This window comes from Podarcis cretensis, assembly GCF_951804945.1.
Source record: "Podarcis cretensis genome assembly, chromosome: 3".
Classification (NCBI taxonomy): Eukaryota; Metazoa; Chordata; class Lepidosauria; order Squamata; family Lacertidae; genus Podarcis; species Podarcis cretensis.
In genome coordinates, this window is record NC_137172.1 from 20919468 (window position 1) to 20945245 (window position 25778).

General features: G+C 43.6%; 1 protein-coding gene across 1 annotated transcript in view; it reads right to left on the minus strand.

Moving 5' to 3' along the window:
- The window catches only part of PRKCE (protein kinase C epsilon), a 333254-nt gene that overhangs the window by 17907 nt on the left and 289569 nt on the right, over positions 1–25778 (minus strand). The window contains exons 12-14 of the mRNA XM_079968627.1: positions 10502–10640; positions 8714–8902; positions 4386–4532 (exon numbers count right to left, since the gene is read on the minus strand). Coding sequence (XP_079824753.1) covers positions 4386–4532; positions 8714–8902; positions 10502–10640 — 475 coding nt within the window. The remainder of the gene's footprint in view (positions 1–4385; positions 4533–8713; positions 8903–10501; positions 10641–25778) is intronic.

Consider the following 25778-nt stretch of genomic DNA (forward strand, 5'->3'; position numbering starts at 1 on the left):
GAAGAAAAGAGGGGGAGAGAGATTTGTTGTGTTTCCTTGATGGTGAGAGAGGTTGGTGGTGGCCTAGGTTGTGGTTGGTTGTCTTTGGGTGGCTGTAGTGAGATTTGTTTTTGTATGTGAGCGGTGTGTGTGTGTGTGTGTATTTCTGAATCAGGTTAGCCAGACTGATTTGTATACTTTTGGCACATTCTTGTCGTCTTGTTGGGCTGTGTATGTGATAAAGGGGAGCCATACTGGGGTGAAGGTGTCTTCTTCTATTCGTCCCCATGTCAGTTTCAGTTTGTTGGTTAGTTTTTCTAATAAGACTGTTTCCCATACTATTTGGTATCATTGGTCCATGCTTACTCCTGACAGATTTCTCCAGTGTCTTTCTGGCTGCTGAGAGTAGGTGGGTTATGAGCTCTTTATGATGTGAGTGGGCATTATTATATTGGAAGATGTTTAGTAGGGCCAGTTCTGGGGTGACTTCTAATACTTGCTTAGTTATTTTGCATATTTCTTGTTTGATTGCTGTCCAGAAGAGATGGGTTTTGGGACATTCCCACCACATGTGGAGGTATGTTGAACCAACCCATGTTAAGCACTCCTATGTCTACTTGACCTCAATGGAAAGTTGGAACAATGGGAATCATACAACACTGATTCTGAGCAAGTAGCATTGGCTGCCATTATGTTACTGGGCCCAATTCAAGATGCTAACATATAAACCCTAAATGACTTGAAGGAGCACCTGGTACTTGTGCCATTCTTCTTGCCTGCATAGTGTCCAGTGTGTTAGCCTTACTGAAAGTGAAGGATGAAGAAATGAAACCTGCTCACGCAGCATAGGATTACACTGCTGCTCCACGAATTAGCTTAAAGGACTCTTTCTCTCTCTTTTTACACAGAATGGTTCCCTAGAACTGGTCTTAATCCCATCCCTGTAGAATACAATGTCACTCTCACGAACGGCTCCCAAGTCTGCAAATCATGCACAGCTATCTTGTCTGAATAAGTAACGACAGGGAATGGCTTTCAATGGGACTCAGAAACTGCCCAGAGGCCAGCTGACAACATACCTTTTCACACATGGAAAAGCCTTGTTAACTCTTTAAATATGCTATCCAAAGCAGTGTTTGCAATGTAGGGAGACTGAAATGGAGAAGACCAAAAGCCAGAAAGACAGAGAGCAAGAGAGCTCATAGACTGCAAGGACCCCAGCGGGTGCACAATGTATTCCATGTTCCCCGTGGGGTTCATTTCAGTGGAGACCAGGCCAACCAATGTCAGAGCTGGAAAAGATGCCTCCTTGTAATGTAGCCCTTTGCTTTCTTCTATAGGACTGAATAACAGCTTCTTTTTTAAAAACATATTATGGAATTATTATTAAGTAATTGGGAACAAGTCCCAACCCCCTTTGGCAAGCATTCTCCTAGTTCCCAATTAATTTGCCCCTTCCAAGCTGCCTTGCCAATTGCAGCTCATTTAGGAATGAATGGAAGCCACTGAGAACTAGGTCTGCGCCTAATTAAATTCTAACCTAATTTTTGGTCACCCTAGATCAGAGTTTTCTAAACTTGGGCCTCCAGATGTTTTTGGACTACAACTCCCATCATCCCTAGCTAGCAGGACCAGTGATGATGGGAACTGTAGTCCAAAAACAGCTGGAGACCCAAAAGTTTGGAAAATCTTGCCCTAGAACATTTTGCTACTGATAGCTTTGGCACCTATTATTTGTGATTCCTCCTTCCTGTTAGCCACTCCTGGTCAGAGGTGAACCATAGCCACTCCTGCCTCTGGCCCCTGCCTACAGGTCAACTTTGATAATGGCCTACATGCTTTGGGGTCATGGGCTAGCCCAGGAATCCCCAACCTTTGGCCCTCCAGATGTTTTGGCCTACAACTCCCATCATCCCTAGCTAACAGGACCAGAGGTTATCTCATGGAGATGCTCAGTGGAAGATTCAGTGAGATGCATAAATGACCTGGGCCTGCATTTAGAATGCATACCCAGTGGAGACAGGGAACTGTCTAAAGTTATGTTCTCTAGCAGAGGCAGCCACTCCTGTGTGCATTCCAGTTCAGAAGCTCACTGGAAAGGTCCGCAAAAGAGATGCATGGCACATTCAAGTTTGTGTAACCCTTTTCTCCTCCCCTGGCAGGGCTGGAGTCAGTGCTATGACTTAAGTATTGTTATTAATAATAATGAGGAATTGTGCAAGAGGGAAAATAAAAGAATGCATGGATAGTAGCCAGGGAATGACGTGCCTCATCTGACGCTTGCATAGGAAAAAATAGGGAACAATTGCAGGGAAATGAAAGTGAGTTCATTTGGAGCTATGAGTTTAGCTCCTGCTTTTCCCCCTGAAAGATTTTCATGAAGTTTGGGGGGGGGGCAGTGTGCGTGAGAAAAGAACAGAATGAGCAGAGGTGCTCACAGTTAAATGGCATCAGTATTCAGTACTTGGACAAAAAAAATAAATGGTTCAGAATTCAAACTTGGTTTAAAAAAATAAAAGGAAAGAACTTATAATTCTGAGCGTGGGGCTTCATAGGTGCATATATCTTAGCCTGTTTTGTATATTATGTACTGATTTTGTATAATGATTTTACTGTATACTACTTAGATGCACCAGCTTGAAGCAATAAATAAAGTAGCAGGTAAATAAATAAATGATATGCATCGCTCTAGTCTCTCATCACTCAACACTACATGATTCTCATCTGAAGGTAAGAATGCTTTCCAGTGAGAGCTGAAACTGGGCGATATGCAAAAGAGATGAATCTGGGTGACTTAAGTCACCCAAGTTATCTCTTGATATTGCTCAATCAGCTCCCTATTTGGAAGATTTTTTTAAAAAAAGACAATATTGGACATGCACTCAGTTGCCAAGGTATTCAAAAGATCATATATTAATGCTGTCAGCATAGCAACAGAATTGGTGGCAGGCTTTACTGCATTACAGAGTCTACCAAGGCCTCCAGGGGAAGATAGCTCAAGCACCAGGTGGCAAAAAATTAATCCTCCGAGGTTCCGTTTTCAAGGCATTAGAAGCTAGCTGACCAGTTGATACTGTTTGAGCCCCTCCATCATATATCTGCAGTGAGGGAAGCCTGAAGTTTTCAAAGGCTTGTTTTTGAAAAAGGGACATGGTGCAGAAACATTCCCCTGTGGAATACTGGGACACAGAGTCAAAACACGAGACTCAACAGAGGCAGAACCTACTGCCATCAAGGATTAAACTTCCAGGCAGTGAATACATTTTCAGTGTCCAAATTGGGGAGAAGGGAGATAACATTAAAAATAAAATTTGTTCAGGGAGGAAAGAAATAACAATAATTTCCCTTTTCTGTTTTGTGTAGAGATATGTTTGCTTTAAAACATTCTTAAATATTCTTGCAGTGGAAATCCCATATGTATGTCTACTCAAATGGATGATCATGACGAAGTCTTCTTAGGCTTCTTTTACATTCATCTTTATTTATATTTACTTGTTCAGATTAATGCTCAGTCAGTACATGGCGACCTTTGCTGTGCTTTCAGTGATGATATTATAAACGGCAGTGGGATATGATGGCTGATCACTTCAAAACCAAGAATAATGATTTTAGATTGTTAGGCTATCAAGTGAGGCAAGTTATAATCCAGGTGACTCAATCTGTGGACTCACTTTAGAAGAGTTTGGAAGAAGAGTTTGGATTTGATATTCTGCTTTATCACTACCCTAAGGAGTCTCAAAGCAGCTAACAATCTCCTTTTCCCTTCCTGCCCCACAACAAACACTCTGTGAGGTGAGTGGCAGTGGCATAGCGTGGGGGGTGCAGGGGGGGGCCGGCCGCACCGGGCGCAACATCTGGGGGTTAGGGGGCGCAAATCCACGGGTTAGGGGGCGCAAATTACTTGCCTTGCCCCGGGTGCTGACAACCCACGCTACGCCACTGGTGAGTGGGGCTGAGAGACTTCAGAGAAGTGTGACTAGCCCAAGGTCACCCAGCAGCTGCAGGTGGAGGATCAGGGAATCGAACCCGGTTCACCAGATTACGAGTCCACCGCTCTTAACCACTACACCACACTGGATTTACAATAATTGATTCCATTAATTCTTGTGTTTGTAAGGAATACATAATGACCCTTTTTACATTCAGCATACAATAAGCAAACCTGAGACTTACCTTGGAAGAAACCAACCACCTTAGCATGGTTGCTACCTGGGCTTTCAACCCTACTGCAGCATTACAGTGCAATTCTATACATTTCTACTCCGAAGTATGGCCCACTGAGTTTAATGGGACCTACTTCCAGGTAAATCTGTATAGGATTAGAGTCTTACTATTTTAAAGGACACCAATAAACTTTGATATATTTTCAACCAAGGTCTCTTGCACAGAGTCAAAGCGCTACTTACAATCCGAGGCTTGAAGGGCGGCTTGATTTTCCTTTGCTCTAGAAGAACCCAGTCAATCTCCTTAAAGAAAGGGTGTTGCTTAATCGCATCTTCGCCGTTCTGAGATGCCACACAGCCAAGTCGCTTATTTGGGTTTTTTGTCATGAACTAGGGGAAAAACAAAAGGTACCAAACATTTGTTGCATAGTGGGAAGTTGAACCAATGAAGCAACAAGGAGCAACAAGTTCTTGGATAGCTCAGTTGGCTAGAGAAGGGGTCGGCAAGGCTTACCAGACATAGGCCAGATCACCCCCACAGAGATCATCCATGGGCTGTACTGGCGCAGTGCGACGCTGAAAATCACGTCTGTGCATGTCCACAGCATCGGAAATCACTTCTGCGCATGCCCAGACACTGAAAACCGCGCCTGCGCAGAAGCGATTTCTGGTATCTGCGCATGTGCAGATGCGATTTCTAGCACCGGTTGGCTAGTCCCTGCACCACGCTGCGCCAGTTTAGCGCAGCGCACGGGGGACTCACCAAGCAGGTGGCTCAGTTTGGGGGTAGCTCGGGAGCTGGTAAAACTGTCTTTGTGGGCTGGATCTGGCCCATGGGTTGCACGTTGCCGACCCCTGGGCTAGAGTGTGGTGCTGGTAACACCAGGGTTGCAGGTTTGAATATGTAAGGGACAGCTGCATATTCTTGCATTGCAGGGGGTTGGACTAGATGATCCTGAGGGTCCCTTTCAACTCTATGATTCTTTCTTTCTGAGTCAACAGGTCAAGAAAGCAGAGAAGGCCCACAAAAATATTCAGTCCGAGCTGCTCTTTCTGCTGCCCCAATCAGCAACCACCGCATCCTTTTACTCCCTGTTGGGTACCAACGAAGGGTAGGCTAGCAGGAGACGTCTTTCAAATAAGTCTTCATCATACATAATTAGATCACTGAAGACACTACCTGGCAATGGACCAAAGCCAATCTCAGCTATCAGATTAGTGTACCTGTTTCCAAGCACCCATTTGTTGCATGCACCTGTTGAGTTTTAAGGTCTGAAAGTTTAATGCCTGAAGCTGTGAAAAGAAAGATGCATGGCTGAGAATAAGCTACTTTGTTATAGCACTGAAAATAAGCCACCTTCCCCTTCTGTCTGGTAAAAGCTTCTGTGTAACTTGCTGTGGCATGGTGCTTTGCATCCCAGGTTAAATACCCCGAAATTCATCCCTCTGGTTAAGGAGCTGAGCTCTCCAGGCAAATTGTAAGGTCCTCATTTTAGGAACATAGGAAACAACTTTTTACCAAATCGGGCCACTGGCTCATCTAACTCAGGGCAAGACTTGTCATCATCATCATCATCTTCATCTTCATCAACAACAACTAATACATAAATAAGCTAGGTAAAGGTAAAGGGACCCCTGAACATTAGGTCCAGTCGTGACCGACTCTGGGGTTGTGGCACTCATCTCGCTTTATTGGCCAAGGGAGCTGGCGTACAGCTTCCGGGTCATGTGGCCTGCATGACTAAGCCGCTTCTGACGAACCAGAGCAGCGCAAAGAAACACCGTTTACCTTCCCGCCGGAGTGGTACCTATTTATCTACTTGCACTTTGACGTGCTTTCGAACTGCTAGGTGGGCAGGAGCTGGGACCGAGCAACAGGAGCTCACCCTGACGCAGGGATTCGAACTGCCAACCTTCTGAACAGCAAGTCCTAGGCTCTGTGGTTTAACCCACAGCGCCACCTGCGTCCCTTCCATAAATAAGCTAGTCCCTGTCTATTCTGATTGGCAGCAGCTTTCTAAGGTCTCAGGTGGATATATTGATCCCAGCTCTACTGTGTGGGATCCTTTATCCCAGGCATGGGGAACCTGAGACTCTACAGATGTTGTTAAGACTACCAATGCCATCATTCCTGACCATTGGCCATGGTGGCTGGGGCTGAGGGGAGCTGGAGCCAAACACCCATCTGGAGAGCCAGGGGATCCCCACTCCTGTTCAACCAGAGATGCTGGGGTTTGAGCCTGGGATATTCTGCATGCAACAGATATAAAGCTATGGCTTCACCTTCCTCATATTATTCTCATTTTGAAGGGAAGCAAGCCTAAGCCTTAGGAAAAACAAAAACAAAAAAGGGTTTGAATTCCCAGAAGTCACAAGATATTTAAACATTTTTAAAAATAACTTTAGGGCTGTGTGTACTGTCAAGAAGCCTCTGCTGCAAAATGGGATCTCTGCCAACAAGGATTTTAGTTTGGGTTTGGAGAAATTAAATTCCAGGTTCTCATAGTTTTTGATTTCAAAGCAGCTGGGGTTGCTGAGATTATAAAACGTTTCTGGAAAACAGAAATAAACTGCATAGAAAATCAGCTGAATAGAAAGCAAGGTCCATTCTGCAAAAGCTGCTAAAAGAAATGCTTTTCAACGACTTAATAAGACTCTGATTTACAGTGCCTGACGAACAAAACGCATGTCTAACAGTACAATGCGAGGAAACAAAGCGTTCCAAAGCTAATCCCTTGCTAATTTTCAGCAGTCAGGTACACAGACGCCCCTTCATTTCCTCTGTTCTTCCTGCTCCTCTGTTAACTGCATGCCGTTAAAGTACAAGACGAAGAACACAAGTTTCAAACACAAAGCTAAGCCTAAAACTAATTTTTTTTCTTGGGGTGTGGGGTGGGGACAGCTAAATGCAAAAGGCCAGAATCCTTCATATGTGTTCTGCAAGATGCAACTCTTTTGGTTCTGGGTTTCACTTAGCACATCCTGTTAGTCGAAGCCCTGTGCAAGGACTTCCACTTGTGCAAAAGGACTTTCTCTCATTTCCTCCCACAACTACAGCACCCCCTGAAATCGTTTCAGTGGGTGGGGAGAAGAGGAGGCATCGGTCCATCTGACAAGCAAAAATGCTTGCGCAGAGAGAATGTTAGTAATAGCACAACAGTGAATGCCACCCATAGGATCGGGTGTTTCCAGACCCCCCATGAAATCAGTGGGAGTTAGGGATGCTTCAAATGTCATGCTCCAATTGCGTGGGAAGTTTTTATGCCAGTGATTGGATGGATGGAAGTCTCTTTGGTGGGCTCCACGTGGGGAGCTGAAACTTCTCTTTGAAGCAACGTTGCTTCATTTGGGGTCAAAATTTGTCTGCATTTCTTGTCACATTTTTTTTTAAAGAAAATGGTTAGCAGCTTTGTGGCCTAAGGCTAACATGCAAGACATGGACAGCAGCAGGCTGTTAGCATTCCAGGTCCAGATGTCCAAGTACTCGGAGCAGAGGCGATGAGAAACAGGGAAGACAGTAGGGTAGAAGAGCAGTCAAACAGCTGAGACAGAAGCAAAGGGGGACGCTTGGGTTCTAGAGACCCAGTTGCACAGGACTGGGGTGCTTGGGGTTCGTTCCTTCCTAGAACCCAGTGTGTGCAGGTATTTCCAGCTTAAAATGCCTGCATTTTTCTGACGAACAGCCACAGTCGGGATTTGATGTCTGACCTGCAGGGCTTGTTGTAGGAACCTGTTGGTACTCAACACGCAGAATGATAGACCTGGACAAGCTGTTTGGTATCAGGAAGCTCTCAATGTCTGGTGCATCTTGTGTTGTTTATATTCTGTTGGAAGCTACCCAGAGCGACTGGGGCAACCCAGTCAGATAGGTGGGGTACAACACATTATTATTATTATTATTATTATTATTATTATTATTATTATTTTGGTTTGTTGCTTCTGGTTTTTGCACTTTTATATTGAAGTTTTATCTTGTGACCCACCCTGAGATCTTTTGATGAAGCGTGGTATATAAATATGAAATAATAATATTAATATTAATAAAGATTATTACCTTGAAATTAAATGAATTTTGCAGAGAGGATACACAATCATATGCAGGGAGTTAAGTCCCACTGAAATCAACAGGATTTATTTCCAAGTCAATGTGGCTAGGATCCATATGCCAGCGCGTTCCAGTGTTTTGGATCAGGGCCCGAAGCAAACCTGCTGGCTGACTTTCTTTAATTACATAACCCTTCCCCTACCGTAGCAAGACATGTGCAGTTGGCAATGTCAGCCTGATAAGGCCATTTAGTCTGCTTGTGTTTTCCTTTTCCCTGAAACATGATTCTCAAGTGCATACATTGATGCAGCATACAGCCACAAAGAACACAAACATTTTGTCCCTTTCCCACAAGAAGCGTAATTCATTCCAGACCCCCTTATACGGACAGTAGCACTCTGAACTGCAGTTGAACTCCCAGTGGTGGCTGCTCTTAAACTGCTGTAGTGAAAAGCGAAGGGGAGTCAAATTTAATAAGGAAGAGCAGGGGGGAGAGAGGGGGGGGGAGAAAGGGACAGTCTCTTACAGCTTTCAGAATGCTAACAGCTTCTTTGCTAAGCCACACTGGATATAGCACATCATCATGCAAGATGGATTCAAAGAGGTCGTCCTCATTGTCAGCTTCGAAGGGGGGTTGGCCAGCCATCATTTCGTACATGAGGACACCCAGCGCCCACCAATCGACCGAGGGACCATATTCCAATTCCTGAAGAATCTGTTACGGAAATTGGGAAAGAAAGAAATGCATTGAGAACCTGAGAGAAGCACGCTGCCGCTTAGAACAACTGTGAAGTCCAAGGCCCATTGGGAAAACGACATATGCCATAAGTTTTCTTTTCATCGAAAGCAATACTCTATTTGTGCACATGTGTAACAAGGTGGAAGGGACACGGGTGGCGCTGTGGTCTAAACCACAGAGCCTAGGACTTGCCGATCAGAAGGTTGGCAGTTCGAATCCCCGTGACGGGGTGAGCTCCCGTTGCGCGGTCCCTGCTCCTGCCAACCTAGCAGTTCAAAAGCAAAGTGCAAGTAGATAAATAGGTACCGCTCTGGCGGGAAGGTAAACGGCGTTTCCGTGCGCTGCTCTGGTTCGCCAGAAGCGGCTTAGTCATGCTGGCCACATAACCCAGAAGCTGTACGCCTGCTCCCTCAGCCAATAAAGTGAGATGAGCGCCGCAACCCCAGAGTCGGTCACGACTGGACCTAATGGTCAGGGGTCCCTTTACCCCTTTACCTTTATAACAAGGTGGAGCCTTGGACTTGAACACTAGCAGATAAAAGGAGCTTCATCAGTGGCATCGCACAGTATTTCAAAGGTGTGGGACCCAGTCTCATGACAACATTTGCATAATATTGGCACATGCTAATTAATATGTATATATGCCTCTGCCCAGACGAAGATGGTGAGGAGCTCACCAACAACTGTGCGTTGTTTACAGGGAGGCTGGGTGCGCTGCAAAGTTAAAAACAAACAATTTTTTAAGTGTCCAAAAATGGAGAGAATGGATGCTCTCCTAGGGAGGCTTGCACCAACTTTTATCTCTTTTTAGGCACCAGGCAAAGCCTTTCCTTTTTCACCCAGGGTTTTAGCCCTTAATTTGAAGGGTTTCAAGAACTTGTGGCTTCTTTTAGTGGGGCAAAATCTGTAATAAGAACAATGTAGGGTAATTGGGGCCTGGCACGAATGGCCTGGGGCTTAGGCCCCCTGGGTCAGCCTCCAACAATGCCCTTGAGATACGGTGTGGACATGCTTATCTCATTTTCCACATTCCCCACCCATCCCACAGTAGCGGGATGAAGTTATATTCCATGACACTTGATAAGGAAAAGAGTCAAACGATGGAATTACAGTTTACAAGCACTCTGTTCCTAGTATAAGAGAAAATTCAATTTGTTTCTTTTCCCTTTATTTTTTAAATAAAAAAGAGCCTATATTATGTTCTTTGAGATGGCTTATCCATGTGGCACAACTGACCAGTTATCTCCACGTGCTCATTCTCTGGCTCATGCATGCCAATGATGGCACAGAGATATTCCTGCGTCAGTTAGAAGTAAACATGTACCTGGGATTGCAGCGGTGCCTACAATCCCAGTTGCTCTGACAACGTGTCATAGAAATCATTGGAAGGGCTGCAATCCCATCATGGCTGATGGCAAGGGTGATCCCAGGTTTCTGTGAGACTGTTCTCCCAGCCACCAACATGCAGAAACCCCAAAATGGTTGCATGGAGGGGACTGGGCAAACTGATCCTTTGTGCTCAAGCCAGCATTATGGAAGACACTTCCCCATACTTTTAGGCATGAACTGCGATACCTCTGGAGCTATGTAGTCTGGCGTTCCACAAAAGGTAGTAGTTGTTACTCCATTCAATATCCCTTCCTTACACATCCCAAAGTCAGCCAATTTGCAGTGACCTTCTGCATCCAGAAGAATATTGTCCAGTTTCAGGTCCCTTGAATAATAAAGAAACAGGAGGGTCATTCTGTCATGAAATTCTACTCAATATTGATTCAGAGCAGAACTCTGACGTATTGTTAGCAGAGTAAAAACTTAAACACGTTGCAGGATTCCCAAAAATAGACCAGAGGCAATTATATTTCATCCAGCAGAGCTTTACTGCTACTGAAGGCAAATGAGCATAATAGTCACAAATCCAATACATTCAGGATTGGCACTGTTCAAAAGAAATCCAGTTGCAGCAGACTTAATTTAAACTTACAATAACTTATAATAAGTCTAAACCTTAACACCAAGTATACTATGTACAGAACACCATACCAGAAGAAAGAGAGATAGAAAGAGAAAGTGAAACCAAGGCTCCTTCTGGCCTTACTGACAGAAGAGATAACAGAACCAGTTTAAGCCAGCTGTACTCAGCTTCTTTGAAGGAATAACCCAAGGATCATGAATAACCCAAGGATCACGAACTTTCTGCTTGTTTCTTTCACACAGAGAAGCTTCCAGAACCCTCTTGGATTAATTAGAATAGGAAAGATCTCTACACATCAGATCAATACTAAGAAATGCAAATTGACATATTCCACCTTAGCAGAAGTCAAGTTTCTTTCATTGTTTAGAAAACTCAGGATAGTTTATTCTCATTTGTTTAGATCATGAGTGGAGAATCACCTTCAGCAGCTCATGAGTCACTTCTGGGTAAACTCCCAGAGGCCGCATGCCGGCACCACGCTAAACGGAGCCCAATTCTCAAGTGAGCAGCGTGATCAGGGTAAATTGGGATTCTGCTTATGGCAATGTCCTTGCAAAAATACCCTAAAGGATCCTTATCACTGCTGAAAAAACCCTACCCTGTCCCTCAATCCCATGCTAATTTGAGTGAAAAGGAAAAAAATCTGTTAACACCTTACAGGATTAGACTTCAATGAGGTATGGGGTTAGGAACAGAATTTCTTGGAACCTGCTCAAAAGGAACAGCCAACTTTCTCACTAACTGACTCTCTTAGTTAACAACTGCTAGGCTCAGGAACACATCCATCTTCCCTTTTACTGGTTTCACTTTACTAATGACAATCTGCCTTTAAATCAGACCTTTCTCAAAGATATAATGCTGGGTAATTTAAAGGACAACTATCCATTAAATCTCTGTTTCTTTTTCTTTTTTGTGGTCTTAGCTTGGAGACCAAAAGAGGGGTCAGCCCAAAACTAGGGAAGGTGAATTCTATTCACAGTGTATTAACCCATGAAAACAAACAGCTTGACCAGGAAAACGCCTGGCTTGTGAGAATGAAAAAGTCATCTATTAGGCTGAATTTCTTCAAAACCAGTTTGCTGGAGGATTCAGTCAATTTAAATTGCTGAGTGCTGTACATTTTCTTTTTGGGGTGGGTTGGGGCAGGGAAAGAACATAATGAGCTAGGCTTCAAATACATCTCACCACATAAATAACGTGCAAGCAGGGCTGAGGGCCTATACAGTAACCTTGATATTGGTTGGCAGTGAGAAACCATTTCTGACAGGGAACAGTCCTGCCAAGTGTAAGCGAGCCAAAAATATGGGTAGATTGATGCCCTCTCTCACATGCACACTTTCTCTCACACAGAAACAGGCATTCACACACATTGATACTGGCCTGGTTTGCACAACCTTTCCTGGCCTCCTAAACTGTGGCTTATGGAACCAGGCATGAGTTTCAGGATAGGGATGGAAGGCTTTGCCAATTTTAGATCTCCCAGTTTATCTTCTTTCCAATCATAAATTCGGTCCTCCACATTTTTGTGGCGATTTAAAAAATATATCAGCCATTTAGTGTGAATTTCTTCTAATAAACACATTTTTATATGCAGTTTTGACTAATGTACATATTTTTGCAACCAATTTTCCCTGATGTAATGCATTTATTTTTCATATTTTGAACAATACATTCAATTATTCAATTATATTGTTTCATATGCCCAGCTTCCTCTAATATTGCACGGATATATATATATATATATATATATATATATATATATATATATACACACACACACACACACACATATATACACACAGTGGTGCCTCGCAAGACAAAAAGAATCCGTTCTGCGAGTCTCTTCGTCTAGCGGTTTTTTCGTCTTGCGAAGCAAGCCCACTGACCGCTTAGCGGATTAGCACTATTAGCGGTTTAGCGGCTTTTAGCAGCTTATCGGCTTAGCGGATAAGAGGCTTAGCGGCTTAGAAAAAGGGGGGGGGGGAATGGAAAAAACCCGCAGGAACTCGCAAGACATTTTCGTCTTGCGAAGCACCTCCAAAACGGAAAACTCTTTCGTCTAGCGAGTTTTCCGTCTTGCGAGGCATTCGTCTTGCGGGGCACCACTGTATATATATGAAGCTGAAATAGGGATGCATCTACAATTTTTGGGAATGCATTATTTTATTTTTAAGATTTGTGTCTGAACTCTCCATTCAAGTTTTCAGAGGGGCTTACAAAAAAAATGTTAAAAAAACAAAACCCAAATTATACAAATTATATGAATCCAAATTTTCTACCGAATGCATGGGATGCTGTCATGTGGGATGACTTCTTGGTGTATTTCTAATCAAACTGCACTTCTAGATTTCAAGTTAGTCTGCTTTGTACAAAATTCTTCCTTTGGTAGCCCCTCTGTCCCAGCAAGCCTACTGAGTTTAAATCCGTATAAGATTCCTTTCTCCAAGCTTTGTCCTTAAAAGAAAGAATGTGACTTGTCCTTTTTTACTAACCAGAAAAATATTATGACGGTAAGCTGTTATGCAATTTTTATAAAACAGATAAAATAAACACTTTAGAATAGAGGCAGTGAGGTGTAAATTAAAGCTTTTTACTATGCATGGTCTTAATCCTTCCATGCAAAACCACTAGCAAGCTTTACCTGGGAAAAAAGCCACATGTTGAAAGATGCTGAAAGGATGGTATCACACTCTTACATTTTAGTCAGGTGAAGAATGATGGTTGAATGCTTGAAAAACAAGGTCATTGTGTCCTCAGAGGCCAAATATTGTTGTCGAGTTTTGCATTCGTATCAATTGATGAGGTGAATTTGACTTATCAAACAGCACATTGCTTATTTTGTTCAGGTGCTTTCAAGTTCAGGTATGGATAAAATGTCAGGTTAGCGTGCAAATGAATTGAAGACTATTGGAACTGGTTTTCAGGAGCAAGATTATCTAGGGGGACTGGAGTATCCAGTTCCTTTGCCCACGTTTGCCTCTCCCCCCACTCACAGTGGAAAAAGAAAAAGTATTGAAATAATCCCACATCTTATTCAATCACTCTAAAAACACACACAAGATATAACATGGTCACTAATTTTAAGAATAGATGGCACTGTACATGTGTGAAACATTGGTGTTCTTATTAATAAAGAGGATCTACACTGACTCTCAAGCATAAGTCCAAGTCTTGGTGCTGACCTTTAAAGCCCTAAATGGCCTCAGTCCTGTATACGTGGAATGAGCATCTTCACCCCCATCGTTCAGCCTGGACACTGAGGTCCAGCTCCAAGGGTCTTCTAGCGGTTCCCTCACTGCGAGAAGTGAAGTTACAGGGAATGAGGCAGAGGGCCTTCTCAGTATTTGTGACCACCCTCCCATCAGATGACAACCATATGACTTTTAGAAGACACCTGAAGTTTTTTAAATGCTTGATGTTTTATGATGTTTTTATATTTTGTTGGCAGCTGCCGAGAGGGGGTGGGGCAACTCGGTCAGATGGGTGGTAAACAAAGAAACAACAACAATAATAAACAGAAGAGGGGTGCCAAAGTGAAACCCATCTGAATCTAGGAATTATTTATTAATCATTTAGGAGTTAGGCCCTACATCGCAACTTCATTGGTGCATTGGTGCAGATTCAAGAGAATTAATGCTGTGTGATGCAACTTGAGGGGGTTTCACTGAAGCTGGTCATAAGCTCAATTTAGACACACAGTACTCTGCTGAAAAGTTACTGTGCTACTGAAAAACTTTCATGAGCAGATAGGTTGCTCTTCTCAGTATTTTCAAACCATGTCAGAGCACTCAGATGGACCCTTCTCAGCTCACAGTGTTGATGCTAGGTGGGTCTACCCAACCAACATTTTTCCAGATTTGATTTTACCACGAGAATCTGCTTTTCTTAAGTCCAGTTTAGCATTTGTAAGCGATGGGACTTCCAAGGAACTTCTTTAGAAAAATATTTGTGGTTAGGTAATTGTGATGAGATAATCGGGACTGCCTTTTTTGTCTGAAACGCAGAAATGCTCCAGGATTTTGGCAAGGTGACCCCATTTTCATAACCGACAGAAATAAAACAAGAAGATTGCTCATCATTGGTCATTTTGCCAGACCTGAAGAGTACTTCATGGGCAGCATATAGCTAAAACATCATGCAAATATTATAATCTACTGCATACACATTGCTCAAGTTATTTAAGAAATATCAAATTAAATTCTACCTAGGGGTAACCTTAAGGGTGTGTTGATAGGTATTAACCAATGCCACCTTCTAAAACAACTCTTCCATGAAATACTGGACCCACTACAAAAGTGTGGCTTACAGCCCACCATAAGGGTGACATGGTAGAAGGCATCAGAAGTTGCTGAGAAGCCCATCAGAACTGATAGGGTTACACTCCCCCTGTGTCTAGTTCCTGCTTCAGATTATATATCGAGGTCCCCAAGAGAGCAACATCTCTGTGTGACAGCGCCAGCCAGCAAACCAATCCTTTCCCCCATGTTTGAAAATTCCAAGCACACAAGGTTAAGGTGGGTCAAGTTCCACAAATTAAAAATTCCCAGCGTTTGTTTGGTAGGTATCTGTTGGTATTCTGTGAATATCCCAGAGGAAGACAGGATTAACCTCTCTTTTTTTAAGGATAGATTTCTCAGCTGTGTTCTCAAGGGTGTACTTGAAGGGGAGAAGTAAGTAGCTTTTAGCTGTACAACATCCCTCCATCCTCAACAAGTTTCCATTGCAGAAGGATAGACTTTAGGAGGACTCTGTAATGGGAAGTCTTTCCACGGGCAAATTAATACAGATTACAGTACTAACAACAGGCGTTTGTATTATTTATGGAATTTATGCATGTTTGAAATGAAGTATCAAGTATGTTTCCCTAATTTGCTTTCTTTCTTATCATTTAAAGCAGCTGTGGGGGTCTCTGGTTTTTACTGGGTGCTGGGAGACCAAGGTCTGCAGAACCCTCACCATTCTCCCAATCTAAATGCCCCTTACAAGTTGCTAATATTACCATTTTGGGGAAATGCATGTAGCTGTAGTTTTTCTTCCTGTGCAGCTAAGAGCAGCAGTATGAGTGGAGGGAAGGACACTGACTGGAAAAAAATATCATGGATGGAAAGCATTAAAGATCCTTCCACAACTGCTGGTTCTCTTATCAAAATTGGGGCCTTCTGCCACAAGTTTAACACTCTCCCCCCCCCCCAAGCGGGGAGATCTGGAGATTTTCGCAGAGAATAGAGGGACAAAAGCATTTTACATCCTCGTTGAAACAAGGTCACCATCCCAATGCTTGTAGACTTCAAACATGGTAAGAGAAATGTTTAGCAAGAGCTCAAAACCAGCTACTGATGCCCACCAATTGTAGTCTAGAAACAGAGTAGAGGACAACATCACATGGAAACAAATGTTCTGAAAGAAGTCTCTCTTCCCATCTATGGTCTTCCTTAGTGACTAGTTAACTAGGAGGTTACTTTGAAGGTAGGTGCTGGGAGCCCAATACTACTGCTGCTGCTGCTGCTACTACTACTACTACTTATTACCTACCTGGGAGCCCAATACTACTATTGCTTATTACCTACCCTCCAGCCTGAGTTCCAATGGTGGATGGCAACAATTTAAAAGCCAACATTAAAAACCATTTTAAAACTTGCAATTAAAAAATGGTGGAGGGGGGTTATTGTTTTTGGTTTGTACTCTGTATTTTTTGACTGTACTTATATGCTGTGAACTACCTTAGATTTTCAGATGAAGGGTAGTATACAAATGATGGTGATGATATATGCAATCACAAAATATAGGATGGGTTCTGAAAATATAGAGCTCAGGAGTCAAAGGCCATTGCTCTCTCCATACTCCATTTTTGTTCTGCACTGGCAGCTCAGGCCAAATGGTACTTCTCAGGAGGTTAGATGTGAGAGTGTCAATTTATGACTTCTGAACGGTAAGATTAAGACTTTTCTGAAGATCTTGATGTTGATCTTATCTGCACAGATTTTTAAATAATTCCTGTCTTGCACTTTGATCTTGAAGTGAGCGGTTTTTTTATTTTAAAAAAACTAGTTCTGCTACAAATGCTAACAGTTGTTGCACATTATGCGTATTGTTATATGTATAATATTATAAGTATATATACGTTTCTTGATCTCGTATATGCGTATATATTTTTAATGGTTCCACTAAAAATATGAAGAATTCTCATATATGAGATGCATTATTATGCATATAATATTGCATTCATATATACTCCAGGATTCCTAAAACAAGCAGCACATAAACAGATGTGTAAAGTAATACATTAAACTGCATAAAAATAATACTAACACTTACAAAATGCAGAAACAGAGTACCACATTGGGCTTGGTTCTTTAACATGCATAATACATGTGTTTTTTGCACTTTTTTGCACATTTTTTGTAAGTCAGGCCTTACAAACACGTACCTAATAATGTGTAAGTGCTCAATTCAAGAGGCAAAGCTCAGCTGGGTTGGAACTGCCAAATTGTGTCTAGAAATCAGTTCAAAACTGAAATCGCCTTCATTCCTAGCTCCCAAGCTGCCAAGGAGAGTTCAGAAGTCCATATTGTTTAGATTACGTTTAGAATACTCCTCAGTTATGTATTTACCTGGTACCAAAGGCCTCGAAAGGGCAATTTTATGGTCTATTGACTAAACAGCAGCTAGTGAAAAATATACAGTTTAATGGATGAATAATGGCTTTAAAAACAATTCCAAACACATGCTGAACAAACAGAATTGGAACAGCCCAGGGGTTTAGGCAGCAGAAGACTAAAGGTAAAGGTAAGGGTACCCCTGCCCGTACGGGCCAGTCTTGACAGACTCTGGGGTTGTGCGCCCATCTCACTTAAGAGGCCAGGGGCCAGCGCTGTCCTGAGACACTTCCGGGTCACGTGGCCAGCGTGACATCGCTGCTCTGGCGAGCCAGAGCCGCACACGGAAACGCCATTTACCTTCCCGCTGGTCAGCGGTCCCTATTTATCTACTTGCACCCGGAGGTGCTTTCGAACTGCTAGGTTGGCAGGCGCTGGGACCGAGCAGCGGGAGCGCACCCCGCCGCAGGGATTCGAACCGCCGACCTTTCGATCGGCAAGTCCTAGGCGCTGAGGCTTTAACCCACAGCGCCACCTGCGTCCCTCAGCAGAAGACTACTTCACACTAAAAGGACTGTTTCCGTATGTAGTTACCTAAAGCAATCTGCTATAATGGCCTCTTAATCCTCATTATACCCAGATCTCTACCATGATCATCTTTCATTCGCACAACACCATGTCCCGCAACTGAGCCTTAAAGAAGATGGATCTTGCTCGAATGTAAGGAAAGGCTGGGGAACTCTAAGCAGCTGTAATGTGGAGCCAATAAGTCTGCAAGTGGACATTTCTTTAAAAAAAAAAAAAAATTATTAACCGGCCAATCAAATCAAATCAAATCAAATCAAATCAAATCACATCACATCACATAAATTCCGAATTACAGAGCCGAATTTTAAATTTTGTTGAGGGGACCCATATTTCAAGATCTGAAGGGGGATTCTGATCATCTTCTTGCTACTGCGTTAATGTCCAAATCAGTCCAAACAAATTTCATAATTCTATCCAGTCTTATCTTGCTGTTTCCGCATCACATCTTGTTCATATATTTTCTCTTTTTTCTTTATGATCTCTTCTGATAGTCTCCTTAAGCCGATAAACACCAATAATAATCCTGTGTGAATTTTTCCGTTCTTCCAATCCTCAAATCGAGATGGTTTCCATATATCATCGCCTTCATAGATAACAGCGCTCTTTCCATCATTAATTACAGAACTGTCGTTCTTAAGTCCCACTGAGGAGTTTCACCCACAATATAAAAATAGCTCTAAAATTAAATTATTAAATTTATTATTACGGCTATTAGCCCATAAAATATGTACAAACATAAAAGCACAGAAGCATAAAAAACCAATACATCTAACAACAGAAGGGGAACACCACGATGCAAGGGTGGGTCATTGAGCAGTGACAAATAACAGCTTGGGGCCCGGAAAGATCCAAGGGACGGTTCACAGAGAGGACAGTTCACAGAAGGAAAACTGGAGGCGAGATCCGTCATGCACTCTCATCATAACTGTCCGATTAGTTTTTGTTGTTGTTGTTGTTTTTTGGTGGTTTTTGTGTGTGAAATAACCGCATTCAGGAATCTCGCCACCTGCAGAGTTACAGAAGGGTCTGTGTCCTGCAAAAGCAGTGCGGCATGTGACTCAACGGGCCTGCCAACCAAGCGCAGTAAAGCAGGATCCAGGAATTTAGTCCTGGCTATGCTATGTAAGGGACAGTTGAACATTATATGTGGAAGAGATTCAACTGTTTTCCCGTCACACTCGCATAGCGGAGACACCAAACCCTTGGAAAATCTGTGGCTCAGCAGGTTCGATGGGAAAACATTGAACCTTGCACGAATAAATGCAAGTCGGTGTGGTACAGATGAAAGAGATGACATGTATGATGGAAGGCCAAGTGGTGGGGTTATTCCGTGATACCTGGGGGAGCAGACACCCCCACCCCTGGAGAGGTTGTGTTGATTTTCAATGTCTGCTAATCTTTGCTCGATAAGGCTTTTGGCTGAGCGTGGGTTCATCTTTAAGGAGTCCGCTGGGGAAATTCCGATGCTCAGAAGTTTGGCATGGATTTTTCCTACCCACGGGTTAACAAAGTCATCCCGCCAGAGGCACTGAAAGAGGTAATGGTCGGGAAGCCTATGCCAGCTGGACAGCCAATAGCCAAAGACTCGCTTCCAGATGACAGTCTCCAATGATGCAATCCTTAACTCCAGATGTATGGCTGCATTGCTCACACACATGGGGAGTTTCAGGAGGCGACGGAGAAACTGATTTTGCAATGTCCCCAACGATGTTAAATTGGACCCTGGGGCCCAGAGCGGGGCAGCATAACAGAGGGTGGAAACCACTTTTGCGTGGTACACCTTCAATGCAGAAGGGATGTGGGAGGCTCCGTCGACCGCGAAAAATTGGAGTAGAGTGTAAAGTATTGTTTTCCCTTTGTTCAGTAAATACTGTATCTGTGGCTTCCAGCTTAGGTTGTAGTGAAAAAAGACTCCCAGGTATTTAAATTTGAAAACCTGTTCTAATTGGACTCCATCTAACTTCCAGCTGTAAGTTTTCCGAGACCTGGTAAAGACCAGTACTTTAGATTTTCCATCATTAATTGTCAGATGGTTGAGTTTGCAATAAGCTGCAAAAATCTTTAGAGCTCTGCATAAACCGACTCTAGAGTAGGAAAGGATCGCTGCATCGTCAGCATATAAGAGCAGAGGGCAGCGAAAATCAGCTAGGCGGGGGGCATGAATGTTCGCTTGAGACTCACTCAGAAAGAGCTTCATGTCGCTAATAAACAAGTTGAAGAGGAGTGGGGCCAAAATGCAGCCTTGGCGCACTCCTCTATTTATTGGGACCTCATTGGATAGGTTTCCCGCCGGTGTGAGTCTCACTCTAGCCGACGACCCGTGGTGTAATTGGGTTATAAGCCATAGCAGCCTTCTATCTATACCCCATCTCTCTAATTTCTTCCATAGACAGTTTCTTGGGATACTGTCGAAGGCTGCCTTTAAGTCTATGAAAGCGACACATAGGCGCCCCCGACTCGGAGCAGAATATTTTCTGGCAAGATGATACATAATTACCATATGGTCAGTGGTCGAATAGTTGTTCCTAAAGCCCGCTTGCTCGTGGCCAATCAAATTTGAGTCTATGCCCAATGGGACAGCTTAGACAGCAAAAATTTTGCATAGATTTTCTCGATGATAGACAAAAGGCTGATGTTCCGATAGTTCTCTGGGTCAGCAGGGGGACCCTTTTTATGGACTGGTACGATCACGGCCTCCTTCCATGACCTAGGGATAAGCCCCGTAGAATTAATTGCATCAAAGACTTTGGCCAGAATTTCAGCCCACCACCTCGGTTGCGCAACAATAGCCTCAGCAGGGACTAGATCCGGCCCAGGGGCTTTGCCCGTTTTCAGATCTAGTATCAAGTCCATTATCAGTTCTGGGTCGGTAGAGGGCCACAAAGGTAGGTGGTCGGCTCGGAATTCCGTGGGTGAGTTGGATTCCTCTGCCAAAGAGAAATATTTACTCAAGAATTGTTCCCATGTGGGCGCAGGGATAATCGCCAGTGGGTACTTCCTTCCTCTTTTGTTTATCAGAGCCCAAAATTCCTGTGGTCTGCGGGATCTAGAGGCCGCAATCAAGGCTCGCCAACGCTTTTGGTACCACTCGCGTTTGGCCAGTCCCACTGAGGAGTTTCACAAACAATATAAAAATAGCTCTATTTCTCCTCTCAGACTTAAGTCCTCCGACAGAACTTCCCAATATTGCGACGGCATTTTTAACTGCGTCATTCCAAAGCCCTTATACATTCCACGCTCTTCTTAAAACATGCTTTGGTTTGAAAGTTTATCTCCACACAGTCTTAAATCCACAGCTTAAGTCCTTAACACGACATTTCTGACTTGTGAGGGGGGGGGGGATTCTTGTTAACTCACATAAAAGAAAGAAAGGAAGGTTCCCCCCCCCTCCCTCATCAGTCCCTTTGCCATACCGAGTCTTGGCGTATCTTATCATGATTTATACTTGTTTCTCCGACTTGTCTTGTTTTATCAGAGATCTCTTCTGTTAGCAGTTTTTTACTCCCCCTTCTTCCTTGAAATATGTGCATTCGCTTCATCCAAATTGTTTCTTTTGAAGTTCTTGCAGCTAGTGGCGCGGATCAGAGACGGCGTCCAGGAGCGCCGAAATCCCACAGGAGGGCATTGTGCCTAGTGCCCCCATCCCCTCAAATTCAGGGGTGGTATAGGGCACAGCAGGCAAGGGCAGCCCCCCCCCCGCAATCCTGGGGGGGGTAGGGAGGCTATTTACTCCCATCACAGCCTCCAAATTACTTCGTGTGGGTTGGAGAGATGTTATTGTCAGCCATCTTCTGATGCGCCCCTAGTGGCCCCTCTGCAAGTGGACATTTCAATTTGCTTACTTAGTGGGATGGGCAGGGTCTGTGGCTTCATGAGGAACTTGGGATTGAGGCTGAGTACACACTGGGGATGGAAGAATCTTCTGTTTTCGTTCTTACAGGTACTCATTTTTTCCAATCTTAATTTCTGCAAACTATTTCCTCCAATACAAAGCATATTTGTATGTTATTTTCATATAGTAACACCTTCCCCTAATACAGGCATAGGCAAACTTGGCCCTCCAGATGTTTTGGGACTACAACTCCCATCACCCCTAGTTAACAGGACCAGTGGTCAGGGATGATGGGAGTTGTAGTCCCAAAACATCTGGAGGGCCGAGTTTGCCTATGCCTGCCCTAATATATGTAAAGAAGGACACTTTGTCAGCAGCTGAGAAATTAGCTACTTTTGTCTCCCCCTCTCCTTAAACATTTCCAACCCCGCCGGTCAGTAGGCAAACTCATACCTAAGAACTTATTCCTGTGTTTCCTTATTTCCTCTTCCCTCCCAATCTACTCTCCTTTTGTGCTGTGTCTTTTTAGATGGCAAGCCTCAGGGCAGGCTCTGCCCCTTGTTTGCACTGATCTGCAAACTGCTCTGGGATCTTCTCCTTTTTTTTGGCTCAAGAGCAGGATATAATTTCCGTAACTAAATAAATAAATCACATCTATATGTTCCAACCCAGCAAGATGGTACAAGCTTGTGTGGTCCCCCCCCCCCAACTTGCCCTTTTTAGTAAAGTAGAACAACTAAAGAATCTAAAATAATGAACATTTTAAAGAGAAGATAAATGCTGTTTCCATACTTCCTCTCTGCGGCTTTAGTTTGCTGTTGTTATCTGACAGAAAGCCTTGGTCCCCTTCCTATAAACTCTGCAGGAAAACGGCTGCCCCCTCAGGAATGTAAACTTGGCATGCTTTTCGGCCGGTTTCTGACTGTCTCCCTCTTTCTCATGATAACAAAAGGCCTACCCCACTATCCCACTGCTAAGGTCAAGGCTCTGCTTACGTTGTATAGGTAACCATTCATGATTAGAAATGCTTCACGTTCTTCCAGTGAAATTATTTTCACCTTTCCAATAAGCTCAGTAGGGGCTAGGTTCTGTGAGCTGGGAAAACTCTAGTTCAAATGCCATCTAGGCTAGTTCAGATGTAGTGCCCAAACCATGGTTTAGTCAACATGTCTGAATTCCCCATCCTTTATGTTTTCAGCATTGATCATGGTTATAGCGCAGGGGTGGGGAGCCTTTTATCACGATCTGCCTCACAGGCCAAATTTCACAGACGGGGGTGCGGTTTCCACCCACCTGTCAATCGCCAGACATCACAAATGATGCCAAATGATTTGGTGCTCTGGAGTTCGTTGGAGCAGGGCTTCCACTGTGGCTGCCCCTCTTCTGTGGAACAGCATTCCTGTCAAAATACGACAGGTGCCCATTATCTGTATTTTCCAGAAAACAATTGAAGACACTTTTGTTCCAACATGCATTTTCCAGCTGAAAGAAAAGGCATTTGCCTTAAAGATGTTGATTTTTAAAACTATATTTAGTAATTTCTTCTGTTCAGTTTTAAAAGCCATTTTAGTTGTTTTGTGATATGTATGCAAATCTTCAGTTGTAGAAGCTGTACATCTAAACAGTACAGTGGTACCTCAGGTTAAGTACTTAATTCGTTCCGGAGGTCTGTTCTTAACCTGCAACTGTACTTAACCTGAGGTACCACTTTAGCTAATGGGGCCTCCTGCTGGCGCCGCGCCGCCGGAGCATGATTTCTGTTCTCATCCTGAAGCAAAGTTCTTAACCTGAAGCACTATTTCTGGGTTAGCAGAGTCTGTAACCTGAAGCGTATGTAACCTAAAGTGTATGTAACCTGAAGCGTATGTAACCTGAGGTACCACTGTATCAGTATCTAAATGATTTTTTAAAAGAGGGGATATTGCTTAGCGCTCCTTCTAACGTTGGAATAGGTTGTGCAGGAGACGCATATGTAAAACGAGATTCCTAAATGATGAAGCAAATGATGATTAGTGTTAGCACTGGTGCAAGTGTAATGCTGCACGGTGATTAACGTTGGAAAGGAATTTGCAACGAGAGGAGGAGGAGGAGGAGGAGGAGGGAGAGAATAGAGCGTGAGAGCCTGCAAGGCACTCCCAATTTTTCTAACGTGGTTTAGAAACTGGGAAATGTTCTGCCTGCCTTAGACCTCGATCATGCTATGCCAGATACCAATATAGAGCCTTCAGCTCATGCCTTCTGCAGCCGGGCAGAGACTTAGGGAGCTAACAAAAAAACAAAACAAAAGGAGAGCTCCACAGGCAGCGCGAGAAAGCAATGGGTGGTACACTGCGACAGGATGGGCTTTGATATAACAATGTATCTTTTTATGAAAATATTTATGTGAACTGAGAATGTGACTTTTGTTTTCATCGTGGGGATCAGATAAGGCCACTCTCGCATTTGATTTTGTGTTTTAACTAAGAAGAATGCAAGACCTGAGACGGTGCCAGCCAAAAGGTGACATGAACTCAGAGGTGGAGCCCTTTGGTCAAGGCCAAAAATGAACCGACCATTTGAACTGTGGGTGAAATGAGGATAAAACTGGACACCCAAGGTCAGCAGCACCACAGTCGCATAGAAAAGACCGGTGTGGCTTGTGGCTAGGGATGGGCAGATCTGTCAGTTCCTTCGTTATTTCATCTTATGTCCAGTTCTTCACCACATTTGGATACTCACAAAAATTCGCCAGCCTTTTAGTGTGAATTTCTTCACACTAAAGAGAGCCAGTGTGGTGTAGTGGTTAAGAGCGGTACTCTCGTAATCTAGGGAACCGGGTTCGCGTCTCCGCTCCTCCACATGCAGCTGCTGGGTGACCTTGGGCCAGTCACACTTCTCTGAAGTCTCTCAGCCCCACTCACCTCACAGAGTGTTTGTTGTGGGGGAGGAAGGGAAAGGAGAATGTTAGCCGCTTTGAGACTCCTGAAGGGGAGTGAAAGGCGGGATATCAAATCCAAACTCTTCTTCTTCTTGTATACATTTGCATGCATTTTCCCCTAATATATATGCAATTCCCTCTGCAGCAATGCATTTCTGTATGCAATTTTCACAAATGCGTGCATTTTCATGGAAACTTTCCTCCAGCATATGCATTACTTAGCTGGAGAACACCATTATTATTATTATTATTATTATTATTATTATTATTGATTGGCCAGGAGGAGGCTAGAATCCTAAATGGAGGACCGATTTGGGATAGGGATGTGTGCTTAACCCCTTATATTCCTGCTCAAAATTCCCCCTCCCCAACTGCTTTTCGCCATTCAGGAGAAAAGGTATAGGGACTCTAATAGGTGCTTTTCATTAGAAAAGAATAAGTTGGTGGAACGTTACAGATGACTGCGAGGAGCATGTCGTTCGGGTTTGAAAACCCTTTCTCTTAGCCATGTGCAGTGCAGATTATTGCGTGCTTATGAACACGCACCCCCACTACTGTTTCTGTTTCTTGCATTCCAGCACTCGCTACTCTGCTCACGGGTGTATCTGCAGCAAACCCCTTTGCTATGTAAAGTGTGAATAGTGCTTTGTGGACTGAACCCTTCGAGTACTTCATGGAAGAAACATGAACCTGCGGCCAACTTCCCTCACTACAGCCCATTCCCTATACGCCTGCCAAGATTTATCTGAAGTTGTTAAAAGCTGCCAATTTTTGTATGTTGCTTTTCTTTTTTTAAGGGAAAAGAAGGAGAGGAAGGGTGAAACGACAAGATAAAGTCCTTAATAAACACAGAGATAGTAGGTAAAACTTTCTCAAGTGGCTCCCTGTTTCTAATAATAAATATTTATCCCCGGAAAGCATTCTTTGTGGCATAGCGAAAGATTAGC